Source organism: Megalops cyprinoides, chromosome 1 (assembly GCF_013368585.1).
Source record: "Megalops cyprinoides isolate fMegCyp1 chromosome 1, fMegCyp1.pri, whole genome shotgun sequence".
Taxonomy (NCBI): domain Eukaryota; kingdom Metazoa; phylum Chordata; class Actinopteri; order Elopiformes; family Megalopidae; genus Megalops; species Megalops cyprinoides.
The window spans coordinates 27,150,168-27,168,646 of NC_050583.1; the positions used below are offsets into that span (position 1 = coordinate 27,150,168).

Sequence of the window (18,479 nt, forward strand, 5' to 3'; positions counted from 1 at the left end):
AAAAGTAGAAATGGCTTGGCTTTAAATCCTTCAAAATGATACAGCTTGATGATTTTATTGGACAAGCAGATGTGCAGTGTTGACTGTCTAAGCTGCTTCTGAAATCACATTTTTTTTGGATATAATTTTTTACATATAGGGCATCCCGTAGGTCCTGTCTCTTTGTTAGCCTGTGTTGAATGTCAGAATATATCAGAATATCGGCTTACATCAAAAACAAAAGTAATACATCAGGGCTGAAATGCATGGGGTTTTGTCAGTCTGAAGATGATATTTGCACATGTTGCCACATTCTAAATTTAAACTCACATGCCAGTAAGATCTGATTTTTTTTTTTTTTTACTCCACCTGCAACAAAAAGGGTAAAGATGGATTTCATGTGAGGCTGGATTTATGAGGTGCCCTTTAGCACTGAAATGATAAAGACTTAACCTGACTGAAACTGACTTTATATTAGTGGAAGAGCATTTCACATAAATCAGGAGTCATTCTGCCTTCAAAAGGTTCTGTGATCGTTCTTACATTTTAGAATGGTCATGCCAAGAGTGAAAATGGTGCTGAATGGGCTCCTTAAATTGAATCTCCTTTGTTTTAAAAGCTGTGGTGAATCCATCCTCATACTGATAAGGTTAATATTTATAAAATAAATTTTCGGAAAAAGTCAGAAAGCTTAGGAAAACTGCATTTTGAAAAACCAAAATATTTTTAAAACAATGGATGGTTCTTCTCAGAGACTGAGTATTTGAGCAATTTTGTACCTGTTTTGTAGTATAGTAATTTGCAGATACAAATAAAAAACTGAGGGCTAAACATTAAAGTAAATTCCCCTTCACTGGCATTTTGTAATTTGTGTAATTCAAAAGTATTTGAACTGATAGTAGAAGGATTTGGATAATTTTGCTTATATAATTACAGTGTCATATTCTGGGCATATTTTAGTATGAATGGCCATCATAAAGAGAGGGCTTGACTGCAGTCCCTTTTTAAGGATTTTACTCTGTTGCCTATTGAAGCTCAATACTGCCTCTTAGTGGCAGTAAAACACCTTTTCAGGCTTACGCGGGTTATGTACAGAAATTTTGCAGAGTATATTAAGTCAGTTTAAATGCTTGACCATCCCTTGATTGCAAAGAGCTGGCTGCTGCGTGCGTGTAGATAACATCACCCTTTTCACAGCAATGACTCTGGAGGATGTGCGCAGGTTCGAGAATCAGATGCACATGGCCACAAACCAAAAGCTTGGATGTCAAGAGACATAGCTGAAACTCTGCAAATGTATGTGTTTCTTTTTCTTTTAATTTTCACGTTTTAATGTTTTGAATTGGTCCTAACTTTTTTAATTTTATGTATTTCAGATTACAATTGTAATATGAGATTAGTAAAATGTTAACCACAGTTTGAATGATACTGCAGGTCCATTTCTCATCAGATTGAAGAAGTAATTATGTGGCTCACACAGCCAGCTGCTGGAGGAAAAGAGAAGTGGTGTATGTTATTATGTTATGTACTTTTCATATATTGTTGACTTCTACTCATTTCTACAGGACCAAAGACAGCTGGAAAATGGCGAAACTAATGTGCAGTATCTTATTAGTTGAATATTTTTTTCCTATATTACTCCCACAGGTACTGAGAGCTGATATTCTGGTCATTAACCAATGTACCAGAAAACGTGCTTACAGTCATATTTGTAGACTTACAGGTTGTAAATGTACCTTTATGTCATCCTAACTTGCCAGTATTCTTTCATGTTCTTATTTGTGTTACCAGTTTAAAAAAAAAAAAGTGTTCAACCCAAATGCAGTCTTTAATCTTATGCATTGGCACTGTTAATCCAATGACTGAAGCAGAATTGCAAGAATTGTTGACAGTAGCCACTGATGTGTAACAGTCAAAAGATGATTACCAATGGTACTGAAGAATTTGCTTTTGAATTAATCTGTGGCTTCCTCCATTCCCCGCGGCAAGACATGACCATGGATGAGGTGAGGGAGTATGAGCGGAACACTCAGGAAGCCACCAACGAGAAGATTGGCCTGGTAACGCCCACCATCTCTATCCACGAGGTGGCACACTCAACCACCACAAGGAGCGCCCCTGCCAGCGCCCCGTCTACGCCTGTTAACGGAGACCCGCCTGAATTCCTCAGCGTGCCCAAGGATCGCCCCCGGAAGAAGTCTGCCCCAGAGACTCTGACCCTGCCGGAGCTGCGGGAGCGTGCCCTTCCAAAATAACATTCCCACGCAAGCACACGCGATATTTCCACGTAATTCCCTTCCTTTTTAATGTTTCTCATTGTATTGGCCGCAAGCCAATAAACCATCAGTCATTGATCATCACTTTTTTTCTTTTGACTTTTATCCTAAAAATTCTTTGACTGTTTTCTTTCAGCTTGTGGGCTTGATTTGCAAGATGATGCAAACATGCACAAGAAAGACTGGTTGGGTTTTGTTATCCTTTTAGCTGTATTAATTGTCATGTAATTTCTGCAGGGGCATGGCATGATTTGAACTGGCTCTCTCTGTAGGTTGTGAAATTGCAGGTGGTATTATGGAGTGGAGGTTCGCTCCTGGTTGGGTAAGGTGGGTGCGAGAGAAGTGCCTCTGCTTGTATAGCCGCATGCCAAGAGCTGGGAGAGAGGCTGTGGACAGTGCATATCCAGGAGCCCCTTGACTCTTGATGCTTGGCTTCCCTTCAGTTGGTACCTACCTTGAGAAGATGGTGAAGAAATGCCAAGGAAAAAAAAACTGAATTTAATACTGTTCAAAGGCTTTGAGTAAAAGCCTGTTTGTTCATGTCTTCTGTTACTGTGGCAAACTGTAGACGATGCATGGTGTCTCTGCAGCCATAGGCTTTGGTTTTCATACAAAATGTCATGAGACTAAATGAAATTGCCTTTGTTGGAGATGAGCCAAACTACTGAACTGCATTAAGTGATTTAAGAATATTAAAAATATGCCAATCAGCACCTTTGACTTCTGCATTCTATGTTGGGACATTACTTTCTTCTACTGTCTTTGTCAGTCTAGCTTACTCGTAATTTTCTTTTTCTTTAATTATAAAAATTCCACTTAATTATGCAGTGTTATACCATAAGTTTTAGCACTGACACAAAGCTGGGTCACTTCCTCAAAACAAACAGACAGGATGTCTCACTGGGTTGTCAGTGTACCATTTGACACAAGGATATTTTTAGGTTATAGCACTAGGATATTTTATCTGTGAATTTATGTCAAGAAGGATTAAAAAACATCATGTTGTGATGAAAGCTTACTGCTCCGCTTTGCAGTGATGATCACTGCATACTTTTTAACTATGCACATGATAACAGTAGTAACCGAAGCAAGAAAATTTGGTTAGTGTATGCTTATGTCCCTTTCATACCATACTTTACACTTGATTCTTTTTGTCCAGGGACAGAATAAAATGTAGATGTTTCAGGTAAGACTGTGTCAAGCTGCACAGCTCACTGGTTATACTAAAAGGTCTCTGGGCTTCAAAACTGTACTGCAGTGCAGATAACCATAATCTTGCACCTCAGTAATCATCTGATGAATTCTGTCTGGAGGAATATCTTGGCATCTGCTGCATTACCATTTTTATGGTTCATACTGCTACTCAACTTGTATGTGTGTGATGAGTTCAGAAATCATACTAAAGTTGAACCCTGTGTTTCCTCTGAAGGGAAACGTTAATTGTCACCAAAACAAGAACAGAGTAATGGCATTTTAAATTTTTCATGTTGTACAGACAGGTTTTTTTATTGTTCCTTTTAGGTGAATTATGTTTTTCTTCTGGTTGGAAAATACACATTTCAGATTTCTTTGTGATAACGTTCCATTTACAGCAAATACAAAGTTATAGGCTGTAAAAGTTCGGTTTATAACTTTATTATTAAGTATTGGACAATGCAGGCAACAATATTTAATTATTACATAGCCACACAGATGTGGTAGCAGTATTTCACTGGTGAAACAGTGTATTAAGACATTTAATACAATAAATAATGGACATATGTCAACATGCTACTCTGAAGATCTTTTGTTATGTACACTGTATGCCATATCAGAGCAAAGGGTGTGGGCAATTGCTCATTCCTTGGCCCCTCCTCTCCCAGAATGCATTACCTGTGCAACAAAGTCAATGTTTAATGTACAGTCCTTCTGGTCTTCAAATGTAGTGATGGAACACAAGTGATTAAGAACTGGAACAAATACTTGGAAGCAGAGAGAATATTACTGCAAGTTTATCAAATGAATGGAATGAGACCATGTCAGGTTGTAATTATAGTAAATTAGTATTTTCACTCACGTTAAATGGCTACACCAGATGAAAGACTTGCAAAACCATTGCTACCACGAGGATGAATGACATTTGGTTTCTTCCGCCTGAAAGAGAAACAGAGTCATTAGTGACATCACATCACCACTGTTCCAAGAGTATTGACATCATCTTTATCTTAAACCCCATGTTGTACAGGCTGTCTTGACTGTTTTCCTTTGTGAAGCACTGTCTTTGCTGTCCTTACCAGATGCAGTGGTCATAGGGGGAACAAACAGTGTTGTTGTTGGTTTTGTTGGCACAGGTTCCTGATCAAAGCCATCCACCAGCATGCCCTCTGTGAATGACAGAGAGCCGTTGTTTGGGGCAGGGGTTACCCCCAGTAGCTTGCACATCAGTGGGTAGATGTTGACACTGTCGAAGGGCTCAGCTAAGTAATTCTTCTTGAAATCTGGGCCAAAAGCCCTGAAGATTGTTTTCATGTCCATCTCTCCATTGTGGAAGCCGTGGTCGCCTTTGTTAACGTAGAATATGAGTCTCTGCACATAATGAAATGGAGTCCAAGTGTTAAGAAGCATCTTTGTTTCTACTGAGATTCTCTGCACAAGATAACTGTAGAGCATGCGCCTTTGAGGAAATATTTACTTTTTTTCTGTACAAAGCTCAAGCCAAGACTTTGTTTTTGCACAGCCGATGAGTATATTACTGTGAATTTGGTGTTTGCATACAGTAGATCTTTCAAAATCACACCAGGAAATCAGAAATGAATGGAAATCTGTTTACATATCAGATGCCATGTTCTCTCCTCATGTTCACAGAACATGTGGATGTATTGTGTACTGTAGCATGGATGTTTTCTTTAATTTTTTTGAATTTGGAATTATATAATAAAATTAATAAATGCACACTGTAGTAATGAAGCAATAACATGGACCCACCGAGTTCAAGTTGAAACCCAGATCCCCTACAACGACAATGGGCTGGATTCTGCTGTTTTTGGCGATGTGGAAGTTCTCCGGAATCTCCTCTTTCTTGTAAACTGTCAGATTGGGATGGGCATTCACCAAAGCATTATAGACCTCCTGCTCTTTACCCACTTTGGGTCTGATCATGCCAAAGCCACCGTAGTCAAGCAGGTCAAAATGGACCAACTTGGCGAAAGACATGAAGTTTGAGAGCTTGATCTCATCCACGTCAGGCTTCTTCTTGATTGTGGTCATGCCGTGGTCAGAGGTGATGATGACATTCAGGCGCTGTGTCAGACCGTGCCGGTCAATGGATTCCAGCAGATAACCGATGGTGCGATCGATCTGCCTGATGATCGTTTTTCGGTCTTCGTGTTCGGGTCCTTTTGCATGCCCCACCTTGTCAGGTTCCCCGTAGTACAGAGTGACAAAGTCAAAGTTCTCTTTGGTGAACCAGCCCATAACGATGTCGATGTTCTCACGCCACTCAGTTTCATTGGAGTCTGGGTGATCATAGGACTCAACCAAGGAGCGGTCCACAGACTGGCCACTGTAATTGGCTCCCCCTCCGGGATAGTGAAAGGAAGCTGTTTTCCGGCCCTGGGAGAAATAGAAGGGACATGATGCTTTAACCGCAGAGTTGGAACTTGTCAATTTGTATATCGGGGGCACCTCTGTACCATAAAATTGGATTGGAATGGATATTCTCTCTCCTTAACAAAAGGGCAAGGAATTGACGTACAGGTGTATTGTTTATCTTGATAGTCCACTATTTGTTTTAAAACACTGTTTCAAAAGTGTTATGATTTCAGAAATTAATTTTCGATTACATGCTTTCTTTTTTAACTTAAATTTGGAATTGGGAGTTTTTGGTTAATGAATTAAAATACTGACCATTGACTCAAAGGTTGCTCACCTCATTCTGTGCTGTGATCCACAACGGCATGACTCCATTGTCCCACCATTCTGAGCGATTCTGAGTGGCTTTGTGGGTCAATTTCAGGAGGGTTGTGGAGTTAAACATCATGTTGTGAACAACACCATGATCTTCTGGCCATCTGCCTGCAACATCCAGAATACAGGAACCTTTGCATTAGGACAGATACAGTGCTGATCAACTTGTCATTCAGCATTTGTAGTGGTAATTGAGCACCACATATGCAGTCTCATCCATTCTCAGTGAAATACATTTAATCACCACCAGGTGTCAGGAAACTACCAAACGTTGTTATGATGATATGTCACTAGATGGTGCTGTTACACCAAACTGAAGGGCCTATGTTAGCACAATTGCACTTTAGCATGCAGGCACAATTTCACTAAACTGTTACCTTTAAAACAGCATTTTAACATTCGAATCAAATAATACCCAATCCAAGTTCAAAGAAGATTCAAGTAAATTGAGATCAGTTGGACAATACAACTAATGCCCCTTTATTGAAAATATACATAGTGAGACTTGCAAAGACTGAAAATGACACTGACAGCAAGGGTATTGTCAGTTTCTATTTGTGGTTGTATTTAGATTTGGATAAATATCATCTGACATGCATTATATCTTTAATAAGATATGCTTTATTATCAGTATGAGGGGTCACATATACTGAATGGTCCTGTTTTACTGTACAGCATCTGAGGAAAAGTCATTGTATACAGTACAAAAATGTGCAAAGGGGTACATTGGCAAGTGACATAGTGAGTCTTGATTCCATTTGAGTTTAGTTTGGGGGATATTTCTGAGATTGCTTTTTGTGTAAAACCTAAATGAGTAGAAAAGACAAGATGCATTAGAATAAATTCTTCCAGCAAAGTAAACTTTTATCTGTTGGTTTGCTCATCAGAAATAATAATGTGAAGAACATGTACCTTTCTATGCAAATAGCTGTAAACAGGTACAGTGTGTACAGGCCCTGTGGCTCCTCCAAGTTTGTGCAGCACAAATCTCATGTGACACGTTGCTTACCCAGCACTGGCAGTTAGGCTGAATCAGCAGCTGACTGTTAGTCCTCTTTATCTTTCAGCACAATACGAGTATAATGCAGCTTCTCACCATGGTGCAGTAATTATACAGGTAGGACTATCTGTGTAGGAGAGCCTCCAAGTACACTTAAATATATATACTTGTATAGTTATTGCTAAGGTCATTGCATTCCCAATTAAGTGCAAAAGTCAAGTTTCACTGAAATTTTGAGGTGATGAGTGGAGAGTATTTTAAGTAACTGTGTTATATCATGACTATTACATCATTAGTGCAACACAAGCAATTCAGCAGTTTTTCAGTCCATCTTGAGAGTTGCCTGATGTTATTTTGATGAGGAAAAATGTTTTGCATTTTATGTGTCATGCAGTGATAGAAGTGAACAGAAATCAACTCTGCTTTTCTTCCTCTGATTAAAGAGCTGCTAACCTGAGTTATCCCCATCCAGGGCATTTGTCTTTGTTCAGTTAATGAAGATAAGTTCTGGCTGTATCTTCCACAAAGTCTCCCTACATTAGGGGGCACTGTTTCACTGAATAGGCTCTGCCAGGAAATCCCTGATGTTAAGAGTAGAAGCCTTGGAATGATTATCATGCAAAGGTCACCTGCAATGTCCTCACTGGTCAAAGGTCATATATCATGCCTGAACTGTCACGTAGTGCTGATCTGATCTTGCTCCAACAAATGCAGAACCAGCAAAACAGCTAAGCTTCAAAGGAGTTCTTTTCTGTCAGCAGCAAAAAGATGTGCATTATAGGGGCTTATGTAGGTTTTACAGGTATTGTGCTGCTATTTGGTGTCAAATCTGTTAAAATGACACTTGCTATAGTTGTAAGCATTTGCACATCTCATCCTCCCTGGGGAATTCTGAGGATGGAAGTCTAAAGGATAAATTCACATGGCTACATTTGAGTCCAGTTTGCTGCTTTTCTACTCAGTGGTTGCGTATGAGGCGAAGTGACAATAATTTTCAAATGATGATGCATAAGGCACTATAGGCAAATGTCAAAGCAATTTTCAGAACAGCTCACAACACCCTGACAGCAGAAAATAACATTGAATTTCTATGGATGAATAAGTGTGGCTCTGCCATCAAAGCTACCTCATGCTGAACCACAGAAAATGAAGGGAATAAATAAAGATAGGCTGCAGGGAAACCGAGCATTTGACTTCACCAAGGGCACACAAAGCTAAATATTTAAATTACAGAGAGTCTCGCTGAAAATAGGATTTTCTAGGCTCTGCTCCATTTCTTTCTACTTCACAGCTTTGCAGGTCTGCAAAATTTGAATCACTGTTCCAGGTTTACTGCACATTACAGCCACTGATGATTGCTTTGCCCAAGATTTTCTCCAAGTTACACTCTTTGAGATATTAAAGAGAGCTGCCATGGGGTGTTATGTAATGTCAGTTATGTAATAAAGGCTGTCCTTCTATGAAGGCCAGATTGAAAAGTAGAAATGGGTGAAAATGTATACCTGAATAACAGCAATATGCCTATTACAGTACATCACATATGATATATCACGTATGATATATCATCACATTTGAGAGATAGTTTGAATATTATTCATATTCAAAATCAGGAGTGTAGGATTGCTCCACATTCTGTAATACAACTATTTCTCAACCTGCCTGTATATATCTCTGTAGAAAAGACAAAGAGGTTGTTCTGCAATATAATATAGACCCATACATCTCAAATTTTTTTCTACAACTTTTACCAGTGGCTGCATGAATGATTACGCTATTACCCCAGTGTGTGCGTCTGTATCTGAACAGGATAACTGAAAGTATTACAGATGAATTTCAATGAAATTTGGTAAAACGACTGGGACTGGGATAGTAAGAAATAATTTGATTTTAATGCTTTTACTACTACTGAGTGTGGCAGTGGAGCACCATTCTATCTTTAAATTTAAAATGAAGAACCCAGGGTATGCATACATTCATGACTCACCATCCGTCTTGAATCATGTGGTTTACACCTTGGGATGGACAATTACCAAAAAGTGCTATGTACACAAAAAAAATATTCAAAAGGACTTGCAATGTAATTTAAAATCTAGGTGGACGTCTGCCATTCTCTGTAGGGATCAATAATTTAGATGACTGACATACTGAATATTTGCTTCTTAAAATTTTGAGAATTCTTTGCATCGCAACATTTCTACTCTTCAATTTTTGTTGTTTTCCTCACCAGCAATCATCTCACAGCTATTTTGAAATGATTTGTTTATGGGGAGGTGCAATTACATTTCTTGGAGAACCACATTTACATTTACAGCAACTCACAGGACAGGCACAGCAGCTGACTTATTAAATCAACACACATTTGAGCAGTCATTTGCTGCATGATGCAACAGTTCATTTCCTTTGAGGCTGAAAATGAAAAAAAGTTGTTGATCACAGACAGACAGACATGATAAGTGCGAGAGGAATGTGGATCTCTAGCAGGTGGAAGCTGGGGAGATGCACTTACCGGTGATGGTAGTGAAGTGAGATGGCGAGGTCATGGTGATCATTGGTGGGGTGATGTACTTGGCCTTCACCCCCTCTAACACCAACTTGTCCATGTTTGGAGTTTCCACATCCTGGTCATAGTTCCATCTGAAGCCGTCAAAGGAGATGACCAGCAGCTTGTTGAAGGTCTTTCTCTCATGAGTCCTGAGTAGTGGTCTGCACTCTATGCTGTGGCCCAAAAGGACAGTCAATACCAGCGTCAAGACTAACTTCATCCTAGTCTTTGCTTTTTACCAGTCTGGGCCTGAACTGTGATGACTCGAAGAGACCTCTTGCCCCTTTTGTCTTGTTTTTATAGTCAGTAAAGGGAGTGGAGATAAGGTTGCCCTATACGTCACAATTTGCAGAGCTAGACTTATCTACAGTAATCTGTATGTCTGTTGTCATATCTGTGTGTGTGCGTGTGTGCATGTGTGAGTGTGTGCATCCATATTTAAATGTGCAAATCCTGCTTAAAAAATTAGAAATGGTATACTCTTATCTTAATGTCACTGCACACAGAAAATTCAGATTGTATACAAATGACACATTCTTTTCCAAAAAAGATGAGGGTCACACATATTCACACCTTTAAGTAAACTCCAAGTTAATCTAACAAAAAATTGCAAAGAAATTGCAAAAAAGTGTGTCATTATATAGATATAACAACATACAGTGCGTGCAAAAGAAATTTGGTTAATTCAGTCATAACATATAACTCCTGCTTATTGAGTCTGCATGAGCTGTTACGTCATCACCCACTGCAAGTTCACTGGTTGCTAGGGGCAAAAACTACAGCAATTCTACATTCTACATTTTGGAATTTCAATGGAAGCTTCTGAAAACTTTAGAAGCAGGTAAAGGCTTCCTCTTTCTCTAGGGTATAAAAGGAAATTACACACAGATGGAATTAGCATGCATTATCAAGGCTGAAGCCAGAGAGCTCTCAAAAATTTTAACAAACGGTGACTGACCTCTACAAACTGTGAAATGGCTATAAAATTCACAAAAAGCTGAAGCTAACACTTGCCACTTCGTGACCATTATTAAGGAATTTAAGGCTAGTAGAACGGTGGCAACCGTGACAGGAAGTAGACAAAAGTGTCTCTTGTGTTCTGGAGCTTTGAGACATATTGTTTGAGTGGCAACAGTTGGTGGTATCTGAAACAAACTGGCATCATTAGGATAAAAATTGTCAAAAAGTACAGTTCGAAGTTGCTTGCATTATTCTTGATGATCTTGAAGAAGTCTGTACTTAAGGTAAACTGCAAAATGCAATAAAATATGGCACACTGCTACAATTTTAAGCATGCCTTGTCGTCCGAAGAAAACAAATCTGAGCTTTTTCAGTCTGCTTCTCAGTGTCATGTCTGGTGTAAAAGAAGTGAAGCTTGTTGAAAAATGTTGAGAAGCATGTTGAGAAAACATTGAGATATATGACAGGGGCTCTATGATGTTTTGGGGTTGTTTTGTATCTTTGGGTCCTTGAGCCCTTGCTACACACACATACCAAGACTTATTGGTCAGAAACCTGGTTCCCTCTGCCAAGAACCTCAAACTTGGCCAAACATGAACATCCTGGCATTACAATGATCCAAAGCATTCATCCAGATCTACAAAGAAATGGTTCACGAAGCCCAGAATCTCAGAAATTAACATCTTGCAAGTGTAGCCCATGTCAGTGGAGAATTTACAAAATAATACCTACAGGGGTATGAATACATGTGACCCTCATGTTTTCTAGGATGACATGTATTGTTTGAAAATAACATGACTTTGTCCTGTGCAATGATAGTAAGATTAAAGTATAACACTTAAGCATTTTTAAGCAGGAAAAATGATCAGCTGTGTACATTTATTTCTGTTACATCATGTTTTACAGTTAAATCACAGGTGTGAATAAATCTTAATGGCACTATATATATATAATATATATATATACAATAAATAAATCTTGATGTATGCGCCATTCACTGACTGGCTTACGGCTTACAGAAAAACTTTTCTGAAAAGCTTCTTAACACGATATGCTGACAATGCAGCATAACGAAACAAGGCGCCAAATCCCCTAATGAGCAGCAACTTCCTATCAGTCATCACAGCCGTGGCAGAGCAAACATAATGTGCTGCTAGAACAGGGCCACTCTCGCTCACTGCTGCACGGTGTCATTGGAATACATTATAAATGAGAAGGTCACAGCTCCACACTGTGTGCACTGTGTGTACAGAGAAGGGGAGGCTAGGAGGAACATGGCTATACTGGGCAGTGAACCATACCAAACCTGGATTCAGACTCAGACGCCAGGGCCTTTCAGTACCTGTGGGATCTATTTTATTTAGTCATGATGTTTAAAAATGCTGAGCTTAATGGTGCTATTAGTGTTATCTGTGCTTCGCCTGCATTAAATTATGGTGTCTGCATGTCATAAAAAGATTATTGTACTCCCCTTAGATAGCTGTCAAAATACTGCTTTGCATGATTTTCTGTATTGATATCCTCAATGCACAGATCACGTAATAATCATTAATGATCCACCCTACAATGAGACCTTGAATACAATCTTTCACCTTGGACTTTCTACTGACTGGTATATGGGCAATTGAGGTGACTTGCATTTTTTGTGTCTCTTCTTGATTTTTACTAAGACAAAACTGAAATGAAACTATGTTACACATTGGTGTAACTCAAGTCATCCATAAACTGGAATCATTTTTTCACAATATTGTGCAAATTCAATTGCCTTCATTATAACTGTATAAAGCAAGGCTGTGAAACCTCAAGCATAGCATAATTTCATGTCAATTTTTCATATAATTTTGTACTTTACAACTGAATAATATTTTGTCTACAAAATTTACCTCAGTTTGTTGCACATTTTTTGTTGAGCCAAATCTCCAATAAGTGATTGTGTGCTGCCCTGTGCTGCACCATATTGAAGACAGTGGAAAGGAGTAAAACTGTTTATGGTACACTGACTCTGAACAATTCAATGCTTCTACTTATCTATTTTGTTGTTGCATATAAGCAAACAGGAGATGGTAGATTCAATTTGATTTGATTGAAAGTAGCAAAAGGAGGAGCAGAAGGATGTATGGACAACCATAATACTGCAACATTATATTACAATCCTGTACAGCAGAGCCTGAATATGAGGAACTATAGCTGAATAGTGCATAATTACAAACTTTTTCATTGATCATTGAATACTGAAAAACATCAATGGTATATTAATAAAGACAATTCTAGTAGCAGCCTAATTCCTGTACATTTACAAAACTTCATTTTTTCCACATAAAACATTAGCACAAAAATAAACAGAGAAAATAAGGGTCAGTGAAAAGCCAGACCAATGATTAACAAGAACTTAAGGAAGTGAGGCAAGACTCAATCAGCAAATCACTTTTCCAAATATTCCATGGACATGTAGCTTACATTGTTTGTTTCAACCTGAGCTCCTTGCATGGGATAGTTTTTTTTTTCTGCCAGCAAATTTGATTTCCCCAGAATAACTGTGGGGTTGTTTTACAAAACTCTGATTAACTCTGAAAGTTATCAGATAATTAATTATGGTCCTGCATGTTCTAATCTATTTAAGGTTAGGTTACCACTGAAGTGAATCGTCAAACACTGGCTCAAGTACTTCCAGTGCTTGCACAAAATTAGGGCTATTTACTTATCTGATGATCCAGGATGTTGTAAGCCAAGATGGAATTCAAGGTCAATTTCTATGGTGCAAAGCAAATTTGGTTGGGGATCTCGGGTTGCCAACTCTCACTCATGACACTAGAACAGAAAGGACAACGCTGTTGGCAACAGCGTGATCCAGGGATGAAGCTATTTATGTTTAATTATTTTAACCCAGACACCTAATGATTACTGTGGGCAATTTGTTAACATTGTCAACTGATATGAATGACCTTCACACCTTCAGAACAATCAACAGACTTGTCGTTAATTTTATTATTTTGGAACAATTCCTTTGAGCACATGGAACGTAATCCATAACATTACTCTATGTGTGGCTGAAGGGAGCACTCTGCAGCTTGTGGACCAGGCAGTGAAGTGAGAAACACAGGTAGATCAGTAGCAGGTATTACCTCAGAGAGTAATATCTAGGGAGGTCACATCAATAATAATAATAAGTAACAACAAATAAATTTCATACAGAAATTAAATGAAAGTTTCCACTTCAAATCTTGTATTGTACTTAGCAACCCTTGTGCTAAAAAGCTGCCCAGAAGTACGTTGACAAAAGCATTTCAGCTTCATCAAACTTTTATTCCTTTGAGATCATTATTGTAAATGATTTATAAAAATGTGGCAGCTTCATGCCAACATAAGACAGGCTTTTAATATTACCATATTCTATCTTATATTGTCCTAAATCATGGTTTAAGTGATTTCCTCTTACAATTAGTGCTGCTGTCCTTTTCAAAGTGACAAAATAGGTATCTCACATCCAGCCATTTCCAAAAGTGTATTCTGTTCTAGTGTAAACAAGTCACATTAAAGTCACAGAGAACAGTAAATAAACTTATTATAACCAGAGCAAATGTCCTACTTATTTTCATAATTTCATATGATATACACCTTTGCTTGCATCAGATGGGAAAAAGATGAAGAAAATATGTAACTCTTTAATGGGGTCAAAATATAACAAGCTAAAACCTATATTTTTAGTTTGCATGTGTTGCTATTTAGCTGATTCTTTGATTGCAATAGTATTTTCAATATTCTCAGGAACCAATGTCCTTGCAATATACATACACACCAGTATGCACAAAAGTATATATCATTCCTAACCATGTGTTCTGCATGAAGGGACAGTTACTAGCTAACTGAACTGATTAAGTACCTTGCCAGTCAGATGTTGTTTTTCCTCTTTTAGTTTAAGCACTGTTAGTGATAATTGTGGTGGGACTTTTTGAACAGCACTTTCCAGTATATCCTTCAATATTTATTCAATGCTAGACAGAAGTAATTTCATGTTAAATGAAATGAAAAGGCCCTAATTCTTATACACCATAATGTGAATTAGCACATGACCATTCAATTATCTGATGTGGACGGGCATTTGTATGATGACAGTGTGATTTATTGTGGGGATTACTATAGAGAAAAATGGCAGTGTGTGTATTCAATTTGTTCTTGAATGAAAAGTAATTGAATTTTAAGTGGATAATGGCAAATGGTATTGAATACACACATGTTCATATTTTAATATGAGTATTCAACATTTTAATGAGAATTCTACAAAAACCCAAGGTTTTTCTATTTTTGCCTTCAAAAACAGTTGGCATGGCTCCAGAGTACATAAATGGCTAAAGCACTCGCTCTGAGCACAAGCTGAACTCTACGGCCAGAGATTGATCAAAGCCATGTCACCTGCCAGTGATGACGGGGAACATAGAGTACAGCGAAGGAAGAAGCTGGCATCGTTCCACCGAAGACAGAGTATGTTGGGAGGAGCTGCTCCTCTCTCCACTCTCAGGCACCCTGCATGTGACTCCTCCAGTGCCTGGAAGTTGCTTGGATGACATCAATGGAGACGCAGCCATCTTCAGTTGGCACTCACCTCACTGCCGTGTGCTAGGCAACATGTGAAAAACAGTCACCATTTTCATGTGAGTATATAGAAGGTTTGTATTTGCTACAGCCCAGCACTCCTGTATGGGCACAATGGTTGTCACAGTGAGGTGAACATAATATATCCAATTAGTGAATATTTTTCTAATTTATTAACTACATCTTTTTATATATATTATAAAAAGATATATATATATATATATATATATATATTTTTTTTTTTTATATATATATATCTGTCTGCCTTATAAAATAGACATCACCTGAAATCATAACAGAATATATACCTGACCCATGATAGAGTGTTGCTAGAGCATCAGCGCTCAAGGACATTTTTCCTTGCATTCTCCAATCACCATGATTTATAACTCCTACGTTTTATATCAGTGTGGCTATCAAGCTGTGACAGTATCAGCAGTTGGCTGTCAGTTGCTTGTAGCTTCAGGTTTTATGTAACAGTAACATTAGTTACAATGAACAGCTAGCTAGCTCTGTCACTAGCTTAATGTAAAACATAACACAATATAACATGCAAAATATACAACATAAAAAGAAAAAACAATCATTCAGTTCTTTATATCTAGCTGCTTCCAGCAGGCTACAAATACAAACTGGCTAAAAGAAATTTCAGATAATACCAGTGGCATCGTTAGGTCCGATCATTTGGGGCTATAGCCCAGAATATTTTTGCCCTGAAAAAGGAGGTGTTTATAGCAAAACAACAGACAGACTGTGTAACAGAGTGGAACTTGTCTTGCAGCATCTGAAGGTGTGATAATATTTATTATAAAGGTAGATACAATGCTATAGCTAATGACCCCCCCCCCCCCCCCCCCCCCCCACACACACACACACACACCACACACAATTCTTAAAATATTAAGAATTAAAAACTTAAAATATTATGTTTTATCCTAATTCCACTTGGGAAATGTTTAAGTTAAGACACATATGTTTTAAATAGAATTGCACATGTTCTTTGGTCCAGTCCATGCCAGCTTCTTTATCAGCTTTTTTCTAGCTCCCTCTTTTTATCAGGGCTAATGGAGTTAATGTTTAACAATATACAATTATGCTGATTCACTGGTATGGATAAAACACTGTTGGATTTTGATCTTCTTTTTATTGTTTCTCTTGAGGCTGGGTTTTCTGTTTGTGAGAGTGAGTCTGTAAGAGAGAGTGAAAGAGAGAGAGAGAGAGAGAGAGAGAAAGAGGGAGGTATGGATGTGCAGTAATTGTAGGCAAGGTAAGCAATTTTTATTTTCTGATGAAATCAATAAAATATTTTTTTATTTTTCTATACATATTTTCATATGTATTTCTAGCACTTTGTTTACAGTATTCATTTTTCTTCTTTCTCTGCCCCTTTATTTAATCAGGCACAACATCTGGGCGATGGTATACTCTTGAGGAAGAGATGAGGAAAAATAATGCAAATGGCTTCTCAGTGTTAGCATATTGTTGATTGACAGTGATAGTTTCACATATTATGTGCTACTACAGCAAACTGGAAGCACAGCTCCTGGATGTAACATTATTTCTTTCCATGTACATGTTTGCTCGGGAAAAAAAATCCCCCATAAGTAGAGCTGTTTTTCTTATTTGTAATATGTTTTTAAGAAAGGAGACTGTTGAATTGGCCAAGCTTGCTTTCCTGATGAATATCTAGTCTAACCTATCTAACCTTTCACCTTTAGTCTTTTTATAAAATCAGAATCAGAATCAGAATCGCCTTTATTTTCCAAGAAAGACATTTGCCTTGTGATGGTGCCAGCAGTCATGGTATCACACACAGTATTTCCTGAGGACTTCCAGGACATCACACATAATGCAAGAGAGAAAGAGAGCTAAAGCAACTGTTCAGTTTGCCACTACACAAAATAAATCACTGATATTTTCTTATGAAAGACAACCAAGAACAATAAAAATGGCAATTCGCTAGCTACTAGGACACATAACAAGATTTCCACATTAACCATGCTTTTCCCATGGGAAATACACACACACACACAGTAGTACAGACATGTCAGGTGATTTAGTTCCATAAAGCACTGCTGGTGGTGCCTGTGCCCCCTCTCTCACAATAACAAAACACATAGGCAACTGCAACAACAAAAACAGATAGGTAGCTGCTTTTTAAACTCCGAAACTTTTAACTAAACTGTCCAGCCATGCAAGTACATCTCGTGGATGAAATCACAGAAGCAGATTGGCGGTGTTGTAGAATACCTGAGAGGCAAAGTGATGCCGTGGTGGTGTTTTATTCATCCAAACCCGTAACAAAAATACTACACTAACTTAATGAAAAAAAGAAAAAAAAATACTAGTGCAGATAAAAAGAAGACAAAACAAACAAAATACTGCCTAAGGCAGGCAAAAATAGAATACTTCATTTATACAGCTACTCTAGACACCACTGCACTCTTAACTAATTCTCTCCCTACTGACTGAATGCTGCTTCATATAAAGGAAGTCAGCCACTTTAGAATAAACTAACAAGCATCAAATAAATCAATTAACTGCACAAAGGCAATAAACCAATAGGTATTGATATACAGGCATCTCTCTACCATATTTAAAATGTTTCATTTGTATTTTGCCTCTTTCAAATCAATCACATCAATTATAAAAGATTTAAAAGCAAACACAGGAAACTCCCCCACAGTCACAGCCCATGTTGTTCAGCCCCATTTGTCGGTGCCCTCCCAACACTACAAATCCCATCAGCCCCCAGTCCTCAGGTCCTTTGGATGATGGAGGCTGTCCTGCTGGTGCCATTGAATGAACAGGTTGGCCATGTTCCTCCAAACCACAAGCATTTAATTTACTTTAGCTGTGAAAAGGTGCATATTGACGAAAATGTCCAAGATTTACAAATCCTTAAACATCCAGTTGGCCACCTTGCTTGTTCAGATATTTCAGCCTGTTTCCTTGTTTGTTTGTAGAGTCCATGGTGTGGGTGTGTTTGGGAATATGTGTATATTTGTCCAGGATATTCTTGTTCATTTTCAAAAAGGTCCACATGGAACAGACATGCACTCTGTTTTCTTTGTAAGCTCCCAAATATTTAAGTAATCTGTCCAACTATGCAAGTACATTTTGTGGATAAAATCCACTTTAAAATAGGTCCGTACCACCTAAAAATGTTTTATCCATGAGATTGAGT

At 38.1% G+C, this 18,479-nt stretch overlaps 2 protein-coding genes across 5 annotated transcripts in view; one reads left to right on the forward strand and one right to left on the reverse strand.

Annotated features, from left to right (window-relative positions):
* Positions 1-2,961, forward strand: part of LOC118788208 (cytoplasmic phosphatidylinositol transfer protein 1-like) — a 31,849-nt gene extending 28,888 nt beyond the window's left edge. For 3 of the 4 annotated variants that reach the window (XM_036544162.1, XM_036544170.1, XM_036544178.1), the window contains exon 10: positions 1,969-2,961. In XM_036544162.1, coding sequence (XP_036400055.1) covers positions 1,969-2,234 — 266 coding nt within the window. In that variant the 3' untranslated portion in view covers positions 2,235-2,961. Of the gene's footprint in view, positions 1-1,176; positions 1,276-1,968 lie in introns of all 4 variants that reach the window. The other variant, XM_036544185.1, reaches the window with a different exon arrangement.
* Positions 2,962-4,320: 1,359 nt separating this feature from the next.
* zgc:153896 (uncharacterized protein LOC569930 homolog) lies at positions 4,321-9,962 on the reverse strand. Its single transcript, XM_036530654.1, has 5 exons — positions 9,707-9,962; positions 6,163-6,308; positions 5,220-5,846; positions 4,601-4,820; positions 4,321-4,388 (listed from the first exon to the last, which is right to left on the reverse strand). The coding sequence occupies exons 1-5, from the start codon at positions 9,960-9,962 to the stop codon at positions 4,321-4,323; spliced, it is 1,317 nt and encodes a 438-aa protein (XP_036386547.1).
* Between the last annotated feature and the right edge of the window lie 8,517 nt (positions 9,963-18,479).